The 19,712-nt window shown below is 61.6% G+C and overlaps 1 protein-coding gene across 8 annotated transcripts in view; it reads left to right on the top strand.

Annotated features, from left to right (window-relative positions):
• PIP5K1C (phosphatidylinositol-4-phosphate 5-kinase type 1 gamma) overlaps positions 1–19,712 on the top strand; it is a 60,085-nt gene that overhangs the window by 32,545 nt on the left and 7,828 nt on the right. For 7 of the 8 annotated variants that reach the window (XM_060145658.1, XM_060145657.1, XM_060145656.1 and 4 more), the window contains exons 5-15: positions 576–693; positions 5,831–5,983; positions 7,284–7,583; positions 8,324–8,529; positions 10,237–10,320; positions 11,554–11,602; positions 13,475–13,559; positions 15,214–15,375; positions 16,173–16,311; positions 16,402–16,434; positions 17,595–17,699. In XM_060145658.1, the coding sequence (XP_060001641.1) occupies positions 576–693; positions 5,831–5,983; positions 7,284–7,583; positions 8,324–8,529; positions 10,237–10,320; positions 11,554–11,602; positions 13,475–13,559; positions 15,214–15,375; positions 16,173–16,311; positions 16,402–16,434; positions 17,595–17,699 (1,434 nt within the window). Of the gene's footprint in view, positions 1–575; positions 694–5,830; positions 5,984–7,283; positions 7,584–8,323; positions 8,530–10,236; positions 10,321–11,553; positions 11,603–13,474; positions 13,560–15,213; positions 15,376–16,172; positions 16,312–16,401; positions 16,435–17,121; positions 17,491–17,594; positions 17,700–19,712 lie in introns of those variants that run through there. The other variant, XM_060145659.1, reaches the window with a different exon arrangement.

Below are 19,712 nucleotides of genomic sequence, written 5' to 3'. Positions count from 1 at the left end.
GTGTGTGTGTGTGTGTGTGTGTGTGCCTGTGTGTGCGCGCGCTTGCGCGCGACACACTCGCACACTGATAGTCTAGGGCTGGTCAGGTGGCTCCGTGATGTTGGGGGGCCCGGATTCCTTCTGGTTTCTCCAGCATCTTCAATATGCTGCTTTACTTACCAGTGGCCCCCGGGGGCTGCCTAGGCTCCTGCCATCACACCTGCATTCCAATAGCAGGAAGGAGGAGAAGGAGAGCACATGCCCTTGCCCTTTAAGGGCATGACCAGGAAAGGACCCACATCATTTCTCCTCCACTCACAGGGGATTGGCTGAGCACAGCTCCCTGACCACACCAGGCTGTGGGAGAGGCTGGCAGTGGTCTTATTCTGGGCAGCCATGTGTACACCCAATGCTTTGGGCTCTGTTGCTGATGAAGGGAGGGTGGTTGTTGGGGGACAGCCCGAGGCTGGCCATGGCCCTTTGTCCCATCGGGAGCCCCGTGTTGCTTTTTGGATTGGCTCTTTGGGGACCTTGGGGCTGAGCCTGGGCCTGGGCAGGCAGGTCCCTCACAGACCTCCCCCCTGCTTCCTCTGCAGTGAAGGCAGCAACCTCACCCCCGCCCATCACTTCCAGGACTTCAGGTTCAAGACCTACGCGCCTGTCGCCTTCCGCTACTTCCGGGAGCTCTTTGGGATCCGGCCGGATGACTACTTGGTGAGTGTGTCCTCGGCTGCTGCTGCGTCGCCAGCCCCCGGCTCCAGCCCAGGCTCGCCGGCTCAGATCACCACCTGTTTGTTGCCTCTTGGTCTCTGTGGGGCAGGAACGTGGGTGCAGCGTCGCCGGGCTCCCTGCTCAGTTTGTAGTCGGGGCGGGCCGGACTTGGTTCTCGCTGGCTGTTGGCCGGGCCGTCTGTTCCTTCCAGACATTACAGTCTTCTGTGCGCTCATCCTGGAGGGACTGTCCCGTCACCGGCCATGCTTGTGCTCCTGGCCACCAGCCTGGACTCTGTCCTCCCGGCTCCGCTGTGGTTTTAGTCTCTCAAGTTAGAAAAAACAAAACCTAGGCCAGACCCTCTGACCTCGCATCCCTGTCAGGACTCCTGAAGGTCACGTCCAGATGGGGCTTCACGGCAGCAGCGTCTGGGTCATCGGCCAGAGTCTCCACTTCAGAAGGTCCTGCTGGTCTGTTCCAGGCCCGCCTGGTCACACGTTGTGACTTTGCACGTGGAGGCCTCGGCGTCTGCGAAGACGCCCACGTCTGACCTCCTGGCACCTGCCGTCTCCGGGGAGGCCCGATCCGTGGGTTTGGGGGGCCCTGACCGTGTTCCGATTGCTCCCGTTCGGGTCTTAATCTGTGGGAAGGCTGTGCCCTGAGCCGGGGCCACATCCTTCTGGAGGCCCAGCGTTTGCTCCGGCCGGGGACACGTGTGGCCTGGGGCTCCCCAGCTCTGCCCGGTCAGTGCCCAGAAGTCACCGAGTCCCACGCGACCTCCCCCATCCCAGCCCTGGGAAGAGCTTCCCTCGTCTGCGAGCCCCGCGGCGCGCGGAGGAGCATTTCGTGTGCAGCCTGGCGGTTCTACAGCAGAAAGGACGCCGGTTACCCAGACTCTGTGTTGTCATGTCACCGGGAGGGGAGACCTATGGCCTTGTTCACAGTTGGGGAGAAATGGCCTCGGTGTCCATTAGCAGGGAGTGGACAGTGGAACTGCCACGTCCACAGAGGTGGGCCACGGAGATGGCTGGGGCCTGATCTCGAACTTGATAAGTAAAGTGTAGGGACCTCAGACGTCTGAGGTCACCCAGCCCCACCTTGGCGACCTTCAACTTCATTCTCCCTGCTCCTCCCAGACGGGGAGTGTTCTCGTTTCTCCCTAACCTCCACTCCCACCAACACCGCCAGGGACAGGCAGGCAGCAGCCCTGTGGCCTTCAACATAGGCCATGGAGGGAGCGTGAGCCTGGAATGGCAGCAGGAGGGCGGAGATGGCCTGGGTGTTCTGGGCCACAGGGCCCTGGCGGGCTGGAAACTCGCTGGAAGGTTCAGACCTAAGGCGTGTCCATCCAGGGCCTGAGGGGTTGGGGGTGCTGCAGACAGGGCCTCGGGGAGCCTGCTGGGGTCGGCCGTCGGGGAGCAAGCTGGGAAACACGGCAAGGAAGTGGGTGCCGTGCGGAGGGCAAGTGGAGCCCCTCAGCCTGTGGGCCGGGTTGCTCCGAGCTGCAGGAGTGAAGCCTGCGCGGCGAGGCAGGGATGGACCGGGCGCCCGGACTGTCCCCGCCTCCCTCGCCGGCTCTGCCTCCCCCGGGGTTCCCCTCTCCTCCACGGTCACGGCCTCGGCCCCTGGCTGCCGCCCCCCGCCCCAGCTGCAGGCACCAGGCCCGAGTTTTTTTGTGCATAGTCATTCTCACCCCTTGTGAGACCCCTGTGCTCTCCTGGGGTTAAATGTCATTTAATCTCAGCTCAGGACAGCAGGGCATGGGGGTGGGGTGGGGTGGCGGGCTGTTTCCTGAATCGGGGGTCGTCTGCCCATGACCCCGTCCTGACGGTGGGTTACCTGGCTCAGGAGCCCCTGCTTGTCACCCGCCTGCCCCTCGGCAGTGGCGCCTAGTGAGGCCCAAGACCCACGGCCCCGACCAAGCTGCTCACCAGGGCAGCTGCTGTCAGCCATCTGGTTCCCGAACTTTCTCCTCCCGTAGACCTATCCTGTACAGAACTGGACACTTCCCTCTGCTGGGTTTTCCGCTCGACGTCCCTGTTCTCCTGCAGGGTGCTTCACTGTAGTCTGTGCCCAGAGGTGCCCGGCGGTGGCTGCGGGCCCATGCCTGGCGGAGCGCAAGGAGGGCGGGGCACCTGGGCGGGGCCTCTGTGCTGTGGATGTTTGTGGCTAGTGGCTACAGGCGGAGCGGGGATGGACAATGGCTGTGGCCGCGGCTGCACGCCCCTCGCCCCCGTCCGAGCCTTCCCTGAGCTGCTCTTGCTCCCACGGCCAGCCCTGCTGTCGGATGCATCGGAATCTGGCCACTCCTCGTCCTCCACCGATGCCCCTGGCCAGCCCCCGCCCCGCCCACCTGGGCACCCCGTCGGGCTCGCACCCCCAAAGTCCAGAGGGGCCTCTTAAGGCACAGATCACACCATGTCACTCCCTAGCTGTCCCCGCACTCGGAATAAAGGTCGGCCTCCTTGGTTCCCTTCCCAACCGAACTCCGCTGCACCATCCCCTTGGCCACCCGGCCTCCTCCCTATGCTGTCCTCCACCATCTGCACGCGCTCAGGGCCTTTGCACAGGCTCAGTCACATTCTTTTGCTCGATGTTGGCTCCTCAGGGGACACACCTTTCCTGGCCACCTGATCACCGTAACTGCCTCCAGCACGTCTGCCTTTCAACCGAGGGATATTTCTCTGTGCCCTTTGTCACCATCTGACACACTGTGTATTACTTTATTTATCTGTCTGGCTTCAACTAGAATGTCAGCTCCAGGGCTTCCCTGGTGGCACAGTGGTTAAGAACCCGCCTGCCAATGCAGGGGACACGGGTTAGAGCCCTGGGCCAGGAAGATCCCACATGCTGCAGAGCAACTAAGCCCGTGTGCCACAACTACTGAGCCTGTGCTCTAGAGCCTGTGAGCCACAAGTACTGAAGCCCACATGCCACAATTACTGAGCCCGTGAGCCTAGAGCCCCTGCTCCACAACAAGAGAAGCCACCGCGATGAGAAGCCCGCGCACCACGGTGAAGAGTAGCCCCCGCTCACCACAACTAGAGAAAGCCCGCGCACAGCAATGAAGACCCAACACAGCCAAAACTAAAAATAAAATAAATTAAAAAAAAAAAAAAGAATGTCAGCTCCAGGAGCCAAGGATTTGGACTGTTTTGTTTACTGCTGTGTCCCCGGTGCTAAGACTGGGCTGGACTGACTGTCCCCCCACCACTCCAGGAGAGATGCCGGAAGTGTTAGTGCCTCACTTGGGGTGGCCCCCGCCTGGGCCCCTGAGTGACAGCGAAGAACACAGCCCCAGCTGACCCACAGCAGACGCACTGTGAGTGCTGTCTGGGGGCTGCTTGTTAGCTGGCATATCCTGACTGTGCTGACTGCCGTATGAGCTGGCTTCTGCCTCCATCACACTGAGTGGGGGCAATAAAACTGCCGGCTCCTACCTCTCAAGGCTGAGGTCAGGCACCAGCAGACCAGGGGGTGCATGGAAATATGCTTGGGTGTCAGGTAGTACTGAGAAAGTGGCAGTTGGCTTTTGGTCAAGGGACTGAGGAAGGCCCCTCTCCTCCTTTGGACCTGAGTCTGCCTCTGCTGGTGCTCCTGAGAGTCAGTAATACGTGAGAAACAGGAGCACTGGGAACAGCATGTATCAGTCAGCACGGAGCAGATTATGCCGGGTAAGAAACAGACCCCTGCATCCGTGTGGCCTAAAATGACAGTGGTGTGTTTCTTGCTCACACTCTGTGTCCGCCCTGGGTTGACTAGGGGCTGTGCTCATCACTGGCACACTAGGCTGACGAAGCAGCTCCCACCCCAAACGTCTGGCCTCCGAGGCAGAGGGAGAGTTCTGGAAGGCACACAGCAGCATTTACATCTTCCAACCTGGGGATGACCCACCACTTGTGCTCACAGCTCACTGGCCAGTGCTTGTCAGACAGCGTCACCCCACCCCAGAGAAGCCAGGCAGTGCAGTCCTGCTCCGTGCTCGGAAGGGGTGATGGCGGGTGGGATCCAGGGTTGGCTGTCAGTGGGCTCCGGCTGTGAGCACCCCCACACCTAGTGCTTGTGGACACAGGGTAGCCTTTGGCTTAGGGGCCTGAACATCCAGGGGCAGCTGTGGCGTCAGGTGTAGTTGTATCCAGGAGCTGGGCCTAGGGCAGTGGGGTCCTGTGTCTGTCTCCCTGCTTTTCTCTGTGGATAGGAAAGGGGGCCCGTCCTCCACGCTGTGTATACCAGCGGTACTCAATTAGGATTTGGGGGGTGCAAGAGACAGAAAACCTGACCCAGACAGCCTCAACTCCAAAAAGTACTTCATTGACTCAGCTGAAAAGGCCTGCAGGCCTTGCTTTTCATTCATTTGCTTAACAATTGAGCATCTACTCTGTGCCAGGCACTGAAGTATGTGCTGGGAACCCCTTTTGTTATGTGAACAAATCATGTAGATATCCTTGTCTCCCTAGAACTTACCATCTAATGGTGCGGAGGGGGGGTGCGCGGGGACGATGGGCAGTGATCGCGGAGGTGGAACGTGGGTGTCAGGGACTAGGAGGTGGGGAAGAGAGGTGGGAGGGGCCAGGGTGTCGGGGGGGGGGGGGGGGGCGGGGGCCGGGGTGGGGCTGCTCACCAGGCACGCAGCTTCTGTTTTTGCCGTTCCCCGGTGCTGGGCTTCCACCCCCAAGGTCACCACGTGGTCCAGTGCGGCTGCGGGGTTCCAGGTGGGGAGGAGAGAGGGGTTCAGACAGGAGGTGCGCCAGCTCCTGCCACCCGTTTAGAGAGCCTCTCCCAAGTCCCACGCGGCAGCCTGTGCTTACGGCTCACGGGTCAGAGCTGACCGTCGTAGCTGCAGGGAGGCTGGGAGGCAAGTCGTGGCCAGGTGTGTCGGCTCCCCATATGGCCAGGTGTCTGTCCCTCACAGGAGAGGGAACACACTCTAGTGGGTCAGCACTGAGGCTGCAGGCTTAGCCCGGGCTCAAATCCTTGCTGTGTGGCCTTGGGCGAGACCGTCCCCCTCTCCAAGCCTCAGTGGCCTTGTCTGTAAAATGGAGCTGACGGTGACCAGTTTCGGGGTTGCCTGCCAGCCCCTGGGCCCCTGGGGGGGTGGGGGTTGGTGAGCACCCCGCCCACTCGCTGCCCCCCTTTTCAGTACTCGTTGTGCAATGAGCCGCTCATCGAGCTGTCCAACCCTGGTGCCAGCGGCTCCCTGTTCTACGTCACCAGCGACGATGAGTTCATCATCAAGACGGTGATGCACAAGGAGGCCGAGTTCCTGCAGAAGCTGCTGCCCGGCTACTACATGGTGGGAGCGCCGTGCCCCTCCAGCCCCAGCGCCCCCCACCTCACACCCTCCTCCTCCCTCTGCCCGAGGAGCCGTGGGCACTAGTCCCCCCACACCAGCACTACCCCCCACCCCCAGGCACCGGCATCTCCCTCCCCCCCGCACACACACCCCGGCACCACCCACCCTGGGCACCATCCCCTCCAGGCAGGCCGTCCTGGGTCACTGAGCCCCACCCGCAGGACCCCCTCACGTGGCAGGCAGGAACAGCCATCTGGGCCCTGTTGGCCATCCCCCCAGCCCACTGCCCTGAGTCACGGGTCCTAGAAATCATGGCTTCGCGCCTCGTGTCTCAACAGCCGGTGACTCAGAGAGGCGCTGGGGAGGTGGGCCTGGCTGCCAGCTGGCATTTGGGCCGCTGGGCGGGGGTGGGAGCAGGAGCCTCAGACTTGCTGGCCTGCAGTAGCGGGGGTCCTGATACACACACAGATGTGGGCAGGGGCAGAGGCCCCGGGCAGCTCTGCACAGGTCGTGACCCATCTCTCCCTGTGGGGTGCACCACCCACCCCAGCCGTGCATGATCTTGGGTGAGACCCCCGGCTCCCCTAGCTCACGGGGTCAGCAAACTTCTTCTGTAAAGGGCCAGACAGTAAACATTTTCAGCTTTGTGAGTGACAGCCTGTCTCCACGGCTCAGCTCTGCCGTGGCAGCGAGAGAGCTGCCACAGACGAGGCGAGAGCCAGTAGCCATGGCCGAATGCCAGTAAAGCTTCTCTTCTGGACACTGACGTGAGCACTTTACGTAATGTTCACATGTCACAGGACACTGTTCTTCTTTTATTTTTTTAACAATGTAAAACCATTCTTAGCTTCCGACTGTACAAAGACAAGTGGCCTGGATTTGGCCCTCGGGCCGGAGTTTGCTGACCCCTGCCCTGGACACGCCTGGAGGCCATGCCCGCCATCCCCCCAGTTTGGGCTGGGGAGGTGGGACACCTGGGTCTGACCTGGTGGGAAGCCAGGCCCAGACACCTCGGCAGCATCCCCTGGGGCCCTTTATGGAAAGGCTGTCTCTCGCTGGGCCTGACTCTGTAGAAACAGATCCTCCTGGCTCTTCCAGGTGGGGTGATGGCGAACTCATCTGGCTGGCTGTACAGTCAGGGTGCTGGGGGCGCGGAGAGAGGGACGAGCCTGGGAGAGGTGGTCAGGGTGGGCTTCCTGAGGAGGTGGCCTCTGGCCTGAGATCTGTGGGGCAGACAGGGTGCCGTGCAGGCTGCGGGCACAGCTCCCGGCGTCATCTCCAGTGACCCTCTCCTCCCCAGAACCTCAACCAGAACCCACGGACACTGCTGCCCAAGTTCTACGGACTGTACTGTGTGCAGTCGGGCGGGAAGAACATACGCGTGGTGGTGATGAACAACGTGCTGCCGCGCGTGGTCAGGATGCACCTCAAGTTCGACCTCAAGGGCTCCACGTACAAGCGGCGGGCCAGCAAGAAGGAGAAGGAAAAGAGCATCCCCACCTACAAAGACCTGGACTTCATCCAGGACATGCCTGAGGGGCTCATGCTCGACGCCGACACCTTCTCCGCGCTCGTCAAGACGCTGCAGCGCGACTGCCTGGTGAGGAGGGGCCTGGCCGGGGCCGTGATTACGGGGCCTCCATCTCTGAGACCCGGTTTTCCCACCTGTAAAGTGGGGACGCAGTGTGAGCTCGAGATACGCGCTCCCTCCCTGCCCCAGCCCCACCTCAGGCTGCGTTCCTGCTGCCGAAACAAAGCCCCAGGAGCAGCCTGGTGTTTTCAGGGAGGGCCCTCACCTTACAGCGCACCTCAGATCAGGCTTGTGCGGGCTCCAAGCTGCCCTCCATGGGCAGGTGCTTCTTAGGAAAAAAGAAAACCCGCCAGGCCCTTTGCAGGCCTTGCAACTGCAGTCTGCCCGCGCCCCCTTCGGCCTCAGAGGCGAGGATACGGAGGCCTGGCAGGGCTCAGGCCAGGCCTGGGTCCTCCAGGGTCCCCTCTGCACCCCGGCTCCCAGACCCCTCCCCAGAAAACCACCAGACACCTCAGGGCCCCACGGCTTTCAAGAGCCCACCCCCCAGGGCCCGGGTGTCCCCGTCCTGGGCTGCACCTTGGGGCCTGCAGCAGGAGTGGTGACCAGAGAACCGGGCTCCTGAACCAGGGCCAGGGCGGCCTGGCCTCAAGTCAGAAGCTGTGCCCCAGGCCCACCGCTGGGGTCCCCAGTGGGATGAGGATGGGGCCTCCCACCTGGCTGTGGGGACTGAGTGGACACAGACCCAGATGGGGGTGGGGTGTGGGGGTTGGGGGGCAGCTGGCGCCTCCCCCTGACCCCCGGCCCCACAGGTGCTGGAGAGCTTCAAGATCATGGACTACAGCCTGCTCCTGGGCGTGCACAACATCGACCAGCAGGAGCGTGAGCGGCAGGCCGAGGGCGCCCAGAGCACCGCTGACGAGAAGCGGCCGCTGGGCCAGAAGGCGCTCTACTCCACGGCCATGGAGTCCATCCAGGGCGGGGCCGCGCGCGGGGAGGCCATCGAGACGGACGACACGTAGGTGGCGGGGCTCGGGGGCTTCCCGTTCTCATCTCTGCCCCGGCCCCCTTGCCAGGCGAGAAGCGGGCGGGGGGAGTCGTGAGGAAGGTGAGAGGGATACGACCGAGTCCAGGGTCTGGCCTGTTCCTGGTTTGTCAAGCGGACAGCAGTGCCTACCCATCCCCCAGCCCCCCGTGCCCCGAGGGGTGGACGGCAGACACACAGCTGCGGCCAGGTGTTCTGACCAGGGCGTCCAGATCAGTCAGTCAGTAGATGGAGGTCATTGGCCATCCCTGTGGGAAGCACAGATCCCCTTCCCTCCCGCTGGGCCCCAGGGTGGGTTAAAGCGCCACCGTAGGCAGCAAAGCTGGAAAAGTGTTGAAAGACGGCCCCGGAGAAGGTGGAAGATACCAAACCCGGGACCCACCGGGGGCAGGGCTGAGAACGGTCCTTCCCTGGCGATGCCAGGCGGCAGTGAGGGGTGACCGGGTCCAGAGAGGAGTGCGTCCCCTGACCCCACCCACCACCTGGCCGACCTGGTCCTGCCCTGGGGGCTTGGGCGCGGTCGCTGACATACTCACAGAGTATCCCTACCACCCACCCTGTGCTTCTCACGTTCAGGGTCGGGTCACTTTCTCTGGGGCGTCCTGAGCACTGTGGTGGGGTGGAGCAGCATCCCTGCCCTCCAGTCGTGACAACCACACATGTCCCCAGACAGCATCACTGTCCCCTGAGGACAGAGTCGCCCCAGATGGAAACGGCTGCTGTGGACAGGTGTCACGATTGTCCCCTCATCACCAGGCATTGACCATGCCGGGAACTGGCGGCACCCTCCATTTCCGGACCCTGTTCAGTCCTTGGGGGGTAGGGGGCCCTGGAGGAGGAGGGTGGCATCCCCATGTCTTCAGCTGGGAAAAGGAGGCTCAGAGGTGGGGCTAGCCATCAGGGTGCAACAGCCAGCTGGGGGACGGGCCGAGGCTTGACCCCGGCCTGGCCACCACACTGGGCCGCCAGCTGAAGGGCCCTGACTGGGCTGAGGCTGGGAGGACACGAGCTGGCCCGGAGCTCAGCCGTGTGGCGTTCGTAGGGTTGGTGCCAGGCCAGGCGAGATGGCAGGGCGTGCAGGTGAGCTCGGGTGTGGAGTGTGGCTGGCAGAGCCTCTGGGGCCCTAATGACTGCAGGACAGCTGCTGCATCGTGCAACCTCGCTAAGTGCGCGGGGCAGGCTCAGCCTGGGGCTGCATGAGGCCATTAACTCTCCAGGTTGCACCTGGAAGCCTGGTCCTGCCCGGGAGCCTGCACGTGCACATGCGGGCATGTGTGCGTGTGCCTACGTGTCTGTGCAAGTTCCGCATGTGCACGTGTGGGTGTGCGCACATCTGGGTCTCATGGCCGGGACTCCTCTGCACCCTGTGGCCTCCAGCTTTGACTTGGTGAGCTGGCCGGAAGAGCTGCTCGACCCCTCACCAGGGTGGGGTTCCCAGGTGCCTGGACCCCCTCTGAGGGTCCAGCCAGGCTGCCATCTACAGGGAGCGTGTGGATCCTCAAGCCCCAGGCCCCATCAGTCCTGCCTGCGTCTCCCTCCATCTCTGTCCCTGCAAGTCCCAGACCAGGCCCAGGGCCCCAGGCTCGGGGCTCCAGGCCACCTCCAACCTGTGCCCCTGACAGGCAGGCCTGCCCCTGAGGCAGCTATGCAGGTGCTGATACTCTCGACCCCTTTCCCCAGGATGGGCGGGATCCCCGCTGTGAACGGCCGCGGGGAGCGGCTTCTGCTACACATTGGTATCATCGACATCCTGCAGTCCTACAGGTGGGTGCCCGCCCCCCATCCTGTGGTCCTCCAGGTGGGAGCCCGTGCCCCCTCCAGCCTGCGGTCCCACGGGTGGGTGCCTGCCCCCACCCTGTCTCCCCACTCCCCAGTGAGAGCCCGGTCAGGGCCAGTGCAGGGCTGGGTGGTGGGTGAGGTGTCGCCAGCTGACTGACTGTGGGCCCTGCCGTGTGCCAAGTGCTGGGCGGAACAGAGCAAGACGGAAACACCCTGTGGCTGGGAAGCGCAACATCTCTGGAAGGTTCCTACACTTCCAGAAATAAATGCTCACAGCCGATGCCGTGTGCTGTGTGGTCTCGAGTGTGGACACGAGCGTGGTGTAGCCGAAGGAACCAGACGCTCTTGGGTGACGGGCAGCTCCGTTACCCGTGCCTTGTGCTTTGCACGCTTACAGCAGTGAGCGTCTCTTGTTAGTTTTCTATCGAAGGAGTTACACACAGTCCAGGCGTGACAGGCAGGTTGTGGCCGTGGCGGTCCCCCTTTCCCGTCCACACCCCACCCCATGCCGGGAACTCCACTTGGCGTTGGGTGACTCCTCTGCCTGCTGGTCACCTCTTGCCCATCAGACGGCTGATGTTTGCAGCCTGTTTCCTCTCCTGAGGGCTGACCCCACCCCCTGCAGGCGTCTCCCTCCCGTTTGGAGCAGGAGCAGGCAGCTCCAGGGTTTCTGCAGAGGCCCCGGGTGGGGCAAGGGGAGCTCACCCTGAGGCGGAGGTGTGTGCCAAGGGAGGGGCTCCTTCCCCCTGCAGCCTAGAGGTGTCCAGGAAGGCTGCCTGGAGGAGGCAACATTCTCCCCAGCCCCGGTGTCAGGCGGGGCCTAGCTGGGGGTCATGGTGCAGGGCGCTCACTCCAGCAGCGAGGGGCCGGGCTCAGCCTGGCCCGTGGGAGAGAGGAAGGGTGGGCTCTGTCCCCCACGGGGGGCTACGTACCACGACCTTTCCACTGCCACCCCCAGAGAATGTGGTGGGAGCAGCCAGCAGGTGGGGGGGGGCGGTCAAGGGGGCAGGAAAGGGGAGGTGGCCTCTGGCTGATGCAACAGGTGGGCTCATTGCTCTAGACCAGGACTCCTCTACCCCCTTGATGCCAGGAACACTCCCACCCGTGCCAACCACAAACGTCCCTAGACATCAAGTGTCCCCTGGAATGGGCTTGCCCAGAAGAGGACCCCTGGACCTGAAGGTTTGGCTGACGTTCTGGGCGTTTTCTTCTCTGCAGGTTCATCAAGAAGCTGGAACACACCTGGAAGGCTCTCGTCCATGATGGGGTGAGCATCGTTTGTTCGTTCATTCCGTCCATCCGTCCACAAACGCACTGACCGCCTCCCTGGGCCAGGCACAGGTGCTAAAGAGCTGGGAGATGCGCCCCCTCTGGAGCTACAGTCGTGGGCCAAGGGGTCAGGGCTGAGACGAGGAAGCAAGGCAGCTGCAGGGTCCTCAACGAGGGGTCCGAGCCATCCGTGAGCGGCACACGAAGGCTTCCTGGAGCGGGTCGGGGGGCCCCGAGCTGAGTGGGAAGGATTCCCAAGGACAGGCTGACCCGGAGAGGCAGGGGCCGGCCAGGCAGAGAGCATTCTGGGAACGTGTGATGTGGAGGGCGTCTTGGGCCCCAGCTGCACCCTGGGGGCAATACTGCACAACTCTGACCCCTGCTGCCCCATGGGGGTGGGGCCTGCTTAGAGGGACCGGCTCAGTTATTTGAGAAAAGCTTGAAATTCATGTTTTCCTGTGAGCGCAGCCAACCCGTGAACACTTGCAGTGAATTACTTCAGAATGTAAAAGACTGTGAGGACCAAGAGTTGGGGCTGAACAGAGCCTGCCTGTGGGCCCGAGGCAGCCCGCGCACCCCTGGTCCAGCTGTGGACCCTCAGGCGGAGGCCTCTCCTCCCATGGGCCCCCCCGCCCCCCGCAGGCCAGCTCTCACTCAAGTGCTAAGGGCTGTGTGTGTGCCTGCAGTCTGTAAAATCCAGCACCCTAACTAGCCCGCCCACCACTCAGCGTTTGGAGGGTCTGGGGGACCTTCCGGAATAAGCGCTGAGAAGGTCCAGGTTACAGCTGGGCGGCCGCGACCCCCATCAGAGGATTTGGGTCGACTCCCCAGGAGCCTCAAATGTCGATGGAAGTAACCGTCCAGGTGTGAGCATCCTGGGGCCAGTAGGATGGCCCTCAGTGTTGGGGGCCAGGTTCTTCCTGTGTGTTGCTGCACACCCCCAGGCGTTGTCCTCAGCCCCTGGCCCCAGCCGGAGGGAGGGGCGCCCTTCCTCTCAGGGCGGAGAGACTCTTCCGTTATCTCAGCTCATCTCAGCTCGCCAGCCATCGGCCAGAACGTGGTCATGTGGCCATGTGGCCACGCCTCCACGCAGGCAAGGATAGAGTGCAGCGTTCATTGTGGGAGGCCACATGTCCAGATGGGTTCTGTTATGTTACAGCCGGGGGAGGACACCGGGCGGTGTCAGGGGACATCTGTGGCGGTCACACTGGGGGGCTCCTGGCATCGAGTGGGTGGGGACCGGGGATGCTGCTCCACACCCCATAGTGCCCAGGACGGCCCCCAGAGAACGACCGGCCTGCTGTCAGCAGTGCTAGGGAGACCGTGCCATAGCGGGCGAGGAGACTGGATCCCAGGGACAGCAAGGGTGTCCGTCCAGGGGCCCAGCCCGTATCGCGCCCCGACCGTGTGCCGGGCTCCCTGCCTCACGTCCCTACATCCTGGCGAGGCCGGCAGCCTCCAGTCTCCGCGTGGCACAGATGAGGAGCAGTGCGTGGCCAGGGCCGCCCCCACCTGAGTGCAGGACGCCCGGCCTGCCTGCCCCGAGGACACCAGCCTCCCTCAGCCACAGGGACAGGCCTGCAACCCAGCTTTCGAAGCAGGCACGGGCCGTGCTCTCCCCTACCCTTGCTTTAGAGATTCTTTCCGGTTTCTTGATTTTGATACTTATCTGTTTACCTCTTTGAAACATGGTTCAAAAAGTTAAAATTACAGATGCGATTATTAGGAAACCACCTTCCTGCTTCCCTGTCCCTACCTGCTCCTTGGGTCCCCTCCCCACAGAGGCTACATCCCGCCCCCGACACGGGAGCCTCCATGGGGCCACAGCGCTCACACCTGCCTGCCCTCGGGCCCCTACTTCCCTTCCCAGGACACCATCTCTGTGCACCGACCCAGCTTCTACGCCGAGCGCTTCTTCAAGTTCATGAGCAACACGGTCTTCCGGAAGAACTCCTGTGAGTGCCCAGGCCCTCTGGGTGGGGGCGTGGAGGGAAGAGGGCGGAAGATCAAGGGCAGGGTAAACCTGGAGCGCTGGTCCTGTGTTCAGCCAGCCTTGGGCCTCAGGCGGGGACCTGGTCCAGGGCACAGGGCAGTGGGGGTGGCCTTTGCCCAGTCCCAGTCCTCTCCTTCCCGCTCAGCCTTGAGCAAGTGATGCCCCCTCCGCACCTCAGTTTCCCCATCTGTACAGAGCCAGGAGGGGGAGGTGTGTTTACGCACGCGATCAGTGGGGAAGCACCGTTGCCAAGGAAATGGGACCTTGCCACACGGAAGCCGGCCAGTCATCAGCCCAACTGGGCGTCGTCGGGGAGGGCGCAGGGCAATCGTGGTGGCCATGGCCCATGGTGGCCTCTGGAGGTCCCATGTCCGTGCTGGGCCTCCAGAGTCACAGACCCTGGTGCACCCCAGGCCGGACCCCACATGGGGCCTGAAGGGGTCTTTCTCCCTACGTGTCTGTCGTCGGCCCCCCCAACCCCTCACCTACCCCCAAAAGGCAGGGTGCTTGTTCACTCTGGTCACTCCACGTCCCCAGCGTCCAGCTCGGGGCCTGGCACACAGTAGGTGCTCAGTAAGCATCTGTGGGCGTGGGGGTGGTCTTGGTGTGCGCCTTACTGTCCAGGCCTTGCACTCCATGGGGGCTCCACGCAGGCAGTGGGAAGGGGCAGGCCCAGTGTCTGGCTCTCAGCTGGGGGGCTGCTCTCACTGCCTGGGCCAGATGTGTGCGGGCCATGAGCCAGCGCCGGTCACCTGCAGCTGGCTCTCGGCACAGCTCCACGTTCTGTGACATCTAGTTGTACGCTGAGGTTGACTGTGGAGGGACCGTTTACACCATGGAAATCGGCAAATACCACAAACCCAGCCTCTGTCCCCAGAGAGCCGGTTGTTAACCTTTACCAGTACATCTCTTCCTGGAACCTTCTCAGGGTGCTGTGGTCCAGGGAGTGCCGGCCTCCAGGGACTGGATGGCTGTACCTAAGGCAAACCGAGCGCCTACTGTATGCGGGAGCTAAGCTCGCCATGCTGGGGGCAGAGGTCACAGGGCCCGCTGGGAGAGGGTGGTGACAGGTCCTGACGGGGCGCAGAGAGCGTCTCGGGGTTTACCCGCCTCCCCTGACCCTGATGTTGCAGACAAGGACTTGGGGGCCCCGAGAGCTGAGCTGCGTTCCCCAGGCCATTGCAGCCTGCATGGGAGCCAGACCCTTGGTGCTGAGCCCCACTGTCCCAGGCCTTGACTTCCATGTCAGCGGCGGGGCCGTGGCCGGGTGGGCTGCGACACAGTGGGTGAGGCCCCAGAGTGCGTGGCAAGTGTTGGGAGCTGCTGGTCTGCTGCTGTTTCTGGGGGCCGGGGTGGGAGTGCTGGATCCCCGGGGGCTCGTCCCATCTCTCTTGACGGGCAGGACAGGTACCTGGGGCTCCTGGCACCTCCCGAGGCAAGCCGGGTGGAAAGCAGGGCAGGCTTTCTCCATCAAGAGTGAAGAGCACTGAGGGACAGGCTGGAGGTGGGGCGGGGTGGGGGGGTGGCAGCCAGGCTTTTGTACAACGGAGGCACCGGGGGCTGCAGGGCCCGGCCTCGGTGCTGCCACCCAAGCACCAACCGCCCTTCCTCTGCAGCCCTCAAGTCCTCGCCGTCCAAGAAGGGCCGCGGTGCCTTGCTGGCCGTCAAGCCCCTGGGGCCCACCGCCGCCTTCTCGGCCAGCCAGATCCCCAGCGAGCGGGAGGACGCGCAGTACGACCTGCGGGGGGCCCGCAGCTACCCCACGCTGGAGGATGAAGGTGAGCAGGCGGTTGGGAGATAAGGGGGCCCCTGGGGCAAGGCGTCGTCCCTGGGGGGCTGGGAAGGGAGGGGTTCAGGGAGCAACAGCAGCAGTCCAACAGGAGGAAGCAGCCCCTGCAGCTGGGCCTAGCCTGGATGGGAAGGGGCGGTGACTGGAACCCAGCTGGGAAGTGGGGAGCAGCTGGGACGGGGCCCCCGGAAGAGCCACAGTGAAGGTTGAGCATAGACTTTGCCTCCCCGCCCACCCCCACCCCCTGCAACCCACGCCCCAGAGGTGACAGGCTCCCTTCACATCAGAGGTGCACAGAGACCTGGAGGGATGAAGTACTTGATTGGGTTGGGCCTGATGTTCTGGAAGGTCCCTCCCGTCCCCTGGGTCAGAGATTCCAGGCAGGGAGGGGCTGGTGGAAGAGCATCAAGGAAGGGAGAAGCTGCCTGTGCAAGAGGCCCTGGGGTGTGACCTGGCCTAGCCTGTTGTGTGGGAGGCACAGCAAGGAGCCTGTATGTCTGGAGCAGAGCGGGAGGGGGGAGAGGGCAGGTGAGGCCTGTGGAGCAGGACCCCCTGGGGGCCGAAGGGAGGGGTTCGGATTTCAGTTTGAGAGCAGTGGGAAGCTACTGGAAGGTCTTATGCCAGGGGGAAATTGGAGCACATCTGCCCGCTTAAAGCTGGCAGGGACGACAGTGTGGGGTGGCAGGTGGGAGTAGGGGGCATGGGTGGTAGAGGGTGAGCCGAGTTGTAGGTGGAGCCCAGAGGCCTCCCAGGCCCCCGCAAGTGCCCACCCACTCCTCGCCACAGGCCGGCCAGACCTCCTGCCCTGCACACCGCCTTCTTTCGAGGAGGCCACCACCGCCTCCATCGCCACGACCCTGTCCTCCACGTCCCTCTCCATCCCAGAGCGGTCCCCCTCGGAGACATCAGAGCAGCCGCGGTACAGGTGAGCAGACCAAACGTGTCCCTCCGCGGGGGGCTGTGTGTGGGCGGGGCCTCGCCCCACTTCTCCCACCTCCTTGTGGTCTCTCTGCAGGCGGCGCACGCAGTCCTCCGGACAGGATGGCCGGTGAGCTGAGACCCCAGCCCTCTCCCTCTTTCTCTCCCCCGCCCGCCCGCCCGCCCGCCCCAGTCCATCCCCTGCTTTCCCCACCCAGAGCCCTTCGTCTCTGACCACTGCTTTCCGGGCACAGATTCAAGTCAGGCTCTAGACCGCATAGGATATCTCAGGTGATTCTGTGTCTGTCTCCCACCTGGCTGCCCAGAGGACCCTGCTCCCACACGTGCCTGTTGGTTCTTCTTTCTCTTTTTATTAATATTTTTATTCTAAGAGATACAAAAAGGAAAATAGTTAAGATGTTTCCCCCTGCCTCATGCCTGCTCCCCTTTCTGGGAGCAACCCCCGGATGGAGTTTTTGTCTCTTTCCGGAGATATTTGTGAATATACAAGCAGACACACGTTCGGGCCTGTCTCTCCTCACATTTTGACCAGCGTGCACTCTGGGCGGCACACTGCCCCTTACTCTGTCACCTACCAGCAGAAGGTCACCTGTCTGAGAAGGTGGAGCATGTGCTGGTTGCCGTCCCTCTAATGGGCCATGGACACTTGGGTTGTTCCCAGTTGTTTCATCTTGTAACAGGACTGCAGTGAAGAGGGCATTTCTGTAATTAGTTTTTTTGGGATAATTCCTGCCAGTTGAAAAAAAAGTCATGGTACAAAACATCTTTGGTGCAAAGTGCATCCCCCTCTGTCCAGCTACCTGCTCTGATGTCAGCCACCATTTTGCTCCCTGGTGTTGCCATCCAGAGATTCTGCACGTCTGGATGCTGCAATGTTCTGACCCACCTGCACCACGGGTCTCAGCCTGGAACCCCAGAACTACCTCACCCCCTAGTCCAGGCCCCAGGCAGGTGCCTAGCTGCCCCCAGGGGGTGGGCGGGATCCAGGCCACCATTCACTCATTATGCCTCTGCTGGTGCCAGAGTCACAGGATAGCCCCAGGTGGACTCTTGCAGCCCCCAGGCGGGCATGACGGCCAGAGGGACCAGGTGCGAGCTGGGCTGGCTCAGGGCCCTGGTCTGATGGTGCGTGGAGACAGCACCTCGTGGAGGCTACCAGCTTGTTACCGGGACTGGAAGTTGGCACCGGCCTGGAGCTCTGCTGGTGCTCCTGGGGGTGGGGGGGGGGGTGAGGAAGGAAACTGAGGCGCGGCTTCCCATTGCCTCCAGGCCCCAGGAGGAGGCGCATGCGGAGGAGGACCTGCAGCAGATCACGGTGCAGGTGGAGCCCGCGTGCAGCGTGGAAATCGTGGTCCCCAAAGAGGAAGATGCGGGGTGAGTGGCCCTCGAGTCCCTGCGGTCCCGTTACTGGTTCCTGCATTCCAGTTCTGCTCTGGCCCCATTGGTCGAGAGTGGTCACGTGGCCAGCTGTCCGCTGGGCAGGCTGGGAAAAGTAGTCCGCAAGCTGGGGGCGGGAATGGGGCTTCCGGGGCGTGGGGCATGGGGGGGAAGGGAGCGCGTGATGCCGGGAGCAGTGGGGGTCTTACACTCTGGGAAGGGTTGCCTCCTCCAGGGCTCAGAGCCGCCCTGTCATCTGAGGTTACTTTCCCTCCCACCCTTCCTCTCTTTGCCCTCTTAGCTTTGCTGGGGCTTGCGAGACAGCAACTTACAAGCTTTTCAAAGAACCAGTTGGGGACTTAGTTACCTTTTCCCCTGTTGTGTTTTGTTTTTATTTCATTCACTGTAACTCGCTAGTAATGACTTCTTTCTAGCTGCTTCTGGTTTGTTTTCTCACTGTTTCTTTATTCCAGTGCTTAAATTCCTTTTTTTCTTTAATAATGAGGCCCTTAAGGCTATGTAGTCTTCTCTGAGTACTGCTTTTGCGGTGTCCCGTGGGTTTTGACGTGAAGCAGTTCTTTTATACTGACTCACATGTGCATGGTTAGTGATTTTTTTCTTATTTCCTCTTTGAATTAAGATAGTGGCTTTCAACCACTTGAGAGTGATTTTGCCCTCAGGGGAGAGTGGGCAGTGTCTGGGAACATCTTTGGTGGTCACGACCGGGGGTGCTCTTAACGTCATGGTGGGAGCCAGGGATGCTGCTCCACACCCCACAGCGCCCAGGATGGGCCCCAGCAGAGAATGACCTGCCCGATGTCAGCAGTGCTGAGGGGGAGACCCTGGACTAAGGCTTTTTAGGGGTGTCTCTCAAGTGTTTAAGATTTTTTGTTTACCTTCTTGGTACTTACTTCTAACTTTATTAGGTTTCGAGCTGAAGAAAATGGCCTAAAAAAGTCTACGCTTTGGGGAATTCCCGGTGGTTAAGAGTCTGCGCTTCCACTACAGGGGGCAGGGGTTCGATCCCTGGTCGGGGAACTGAGATCCCACATGCCGCTCAATGCAGCCAAAAAATAACGCTATTTTTTTTTTTTTTTTTTTTTTGGCTGGGTTGGGTCTTCGTTGCTGAGCGCGGGCTTTCTCTAATTGCAGTGAGTGGGGGCTACTCTTTGTTGTGGTGTGCAGGCTTCTCATTGCAGTGGCTTCTCTTTGTTGTGGAGCAAGGGCTCCAGGCATGCAGGCTTCAGTAGTTGTGGCAGGTGGGCTCAGTAGTTGTGGCTCTCGGGCTGTAGAGAGCAGGCCTAGTAGTTGCGGCGTACGGGCTTAGTTGCTCCACGGCATGTGGAATATTCCTGGACGAGGGCTCGAACCCGTGTCCCCTGCATTGGCAGGCAGATTCTTCACCACTGCACCACCAGGGAAGTCCCCAAAATTCACTTTTTAAGTGTCCGTGGACGCTTGGGAGAAAAGTGTCTTCTCTGTGAAAAGATGGAAAGTTCTCTACAAGCCTTTTCTGTCCAGTGTCTTGATTGGTGTCATCGGTTCCTTTATGTCCTTACTTGCCTCTTATCTGTTTGGGCTGTTTAATTTTGTAATTGCCTTATCCAGTTCTTCTTGCCTTTCCCATAATTTTTGCTTTATATGCTTTTTAGAATTTGTGTTCTATTTCTAGAGACTTTACTTAGCACTCCCAGCACACGTTCCCAGGTGCACTTTGCTATTATTTCACACACACGCACCAGTTCCTGCCACTGTCAGCTTTTTTGCCATTAACTGAAGTGTTGCGGTGGGAAATGTCATTCAGTCTTTGCCCCACAACACAAGTTGCCCTCAAACGTGACTGGAGAACCAGTTCTGCACGGTTACAGGTGCTCTTTCTTCTCAGAACTCGTCATTTCATCCAGGAGGTGAAATTTAGTCACCAGTCACATGGCCGCCAGCCAAGGCCTCAGGCACGTTCCTCACCTTCACTCTGAGCCTCAGTTTCCTCATCTGTAACACAGGACAGCA

This window comes from Lagenorhynchus albirostris, chromosome 3, assembly GCF_949774975.1.
Source record: "Lagenorhynchus albirostris chromosome 3, mLagAlb1.1, whole genome shotgun sequence".
NCBI classification, from domain to species: Eukaryota; Metazoa; Chordata; class Mammalia; order Artiodactyla; family Delphinidae; genus Lagenorhynchus; species Lagenorhynchus albirostris.
This window is presented reverse-complemented; position numbering and strand designations above follow the sequence as displayed.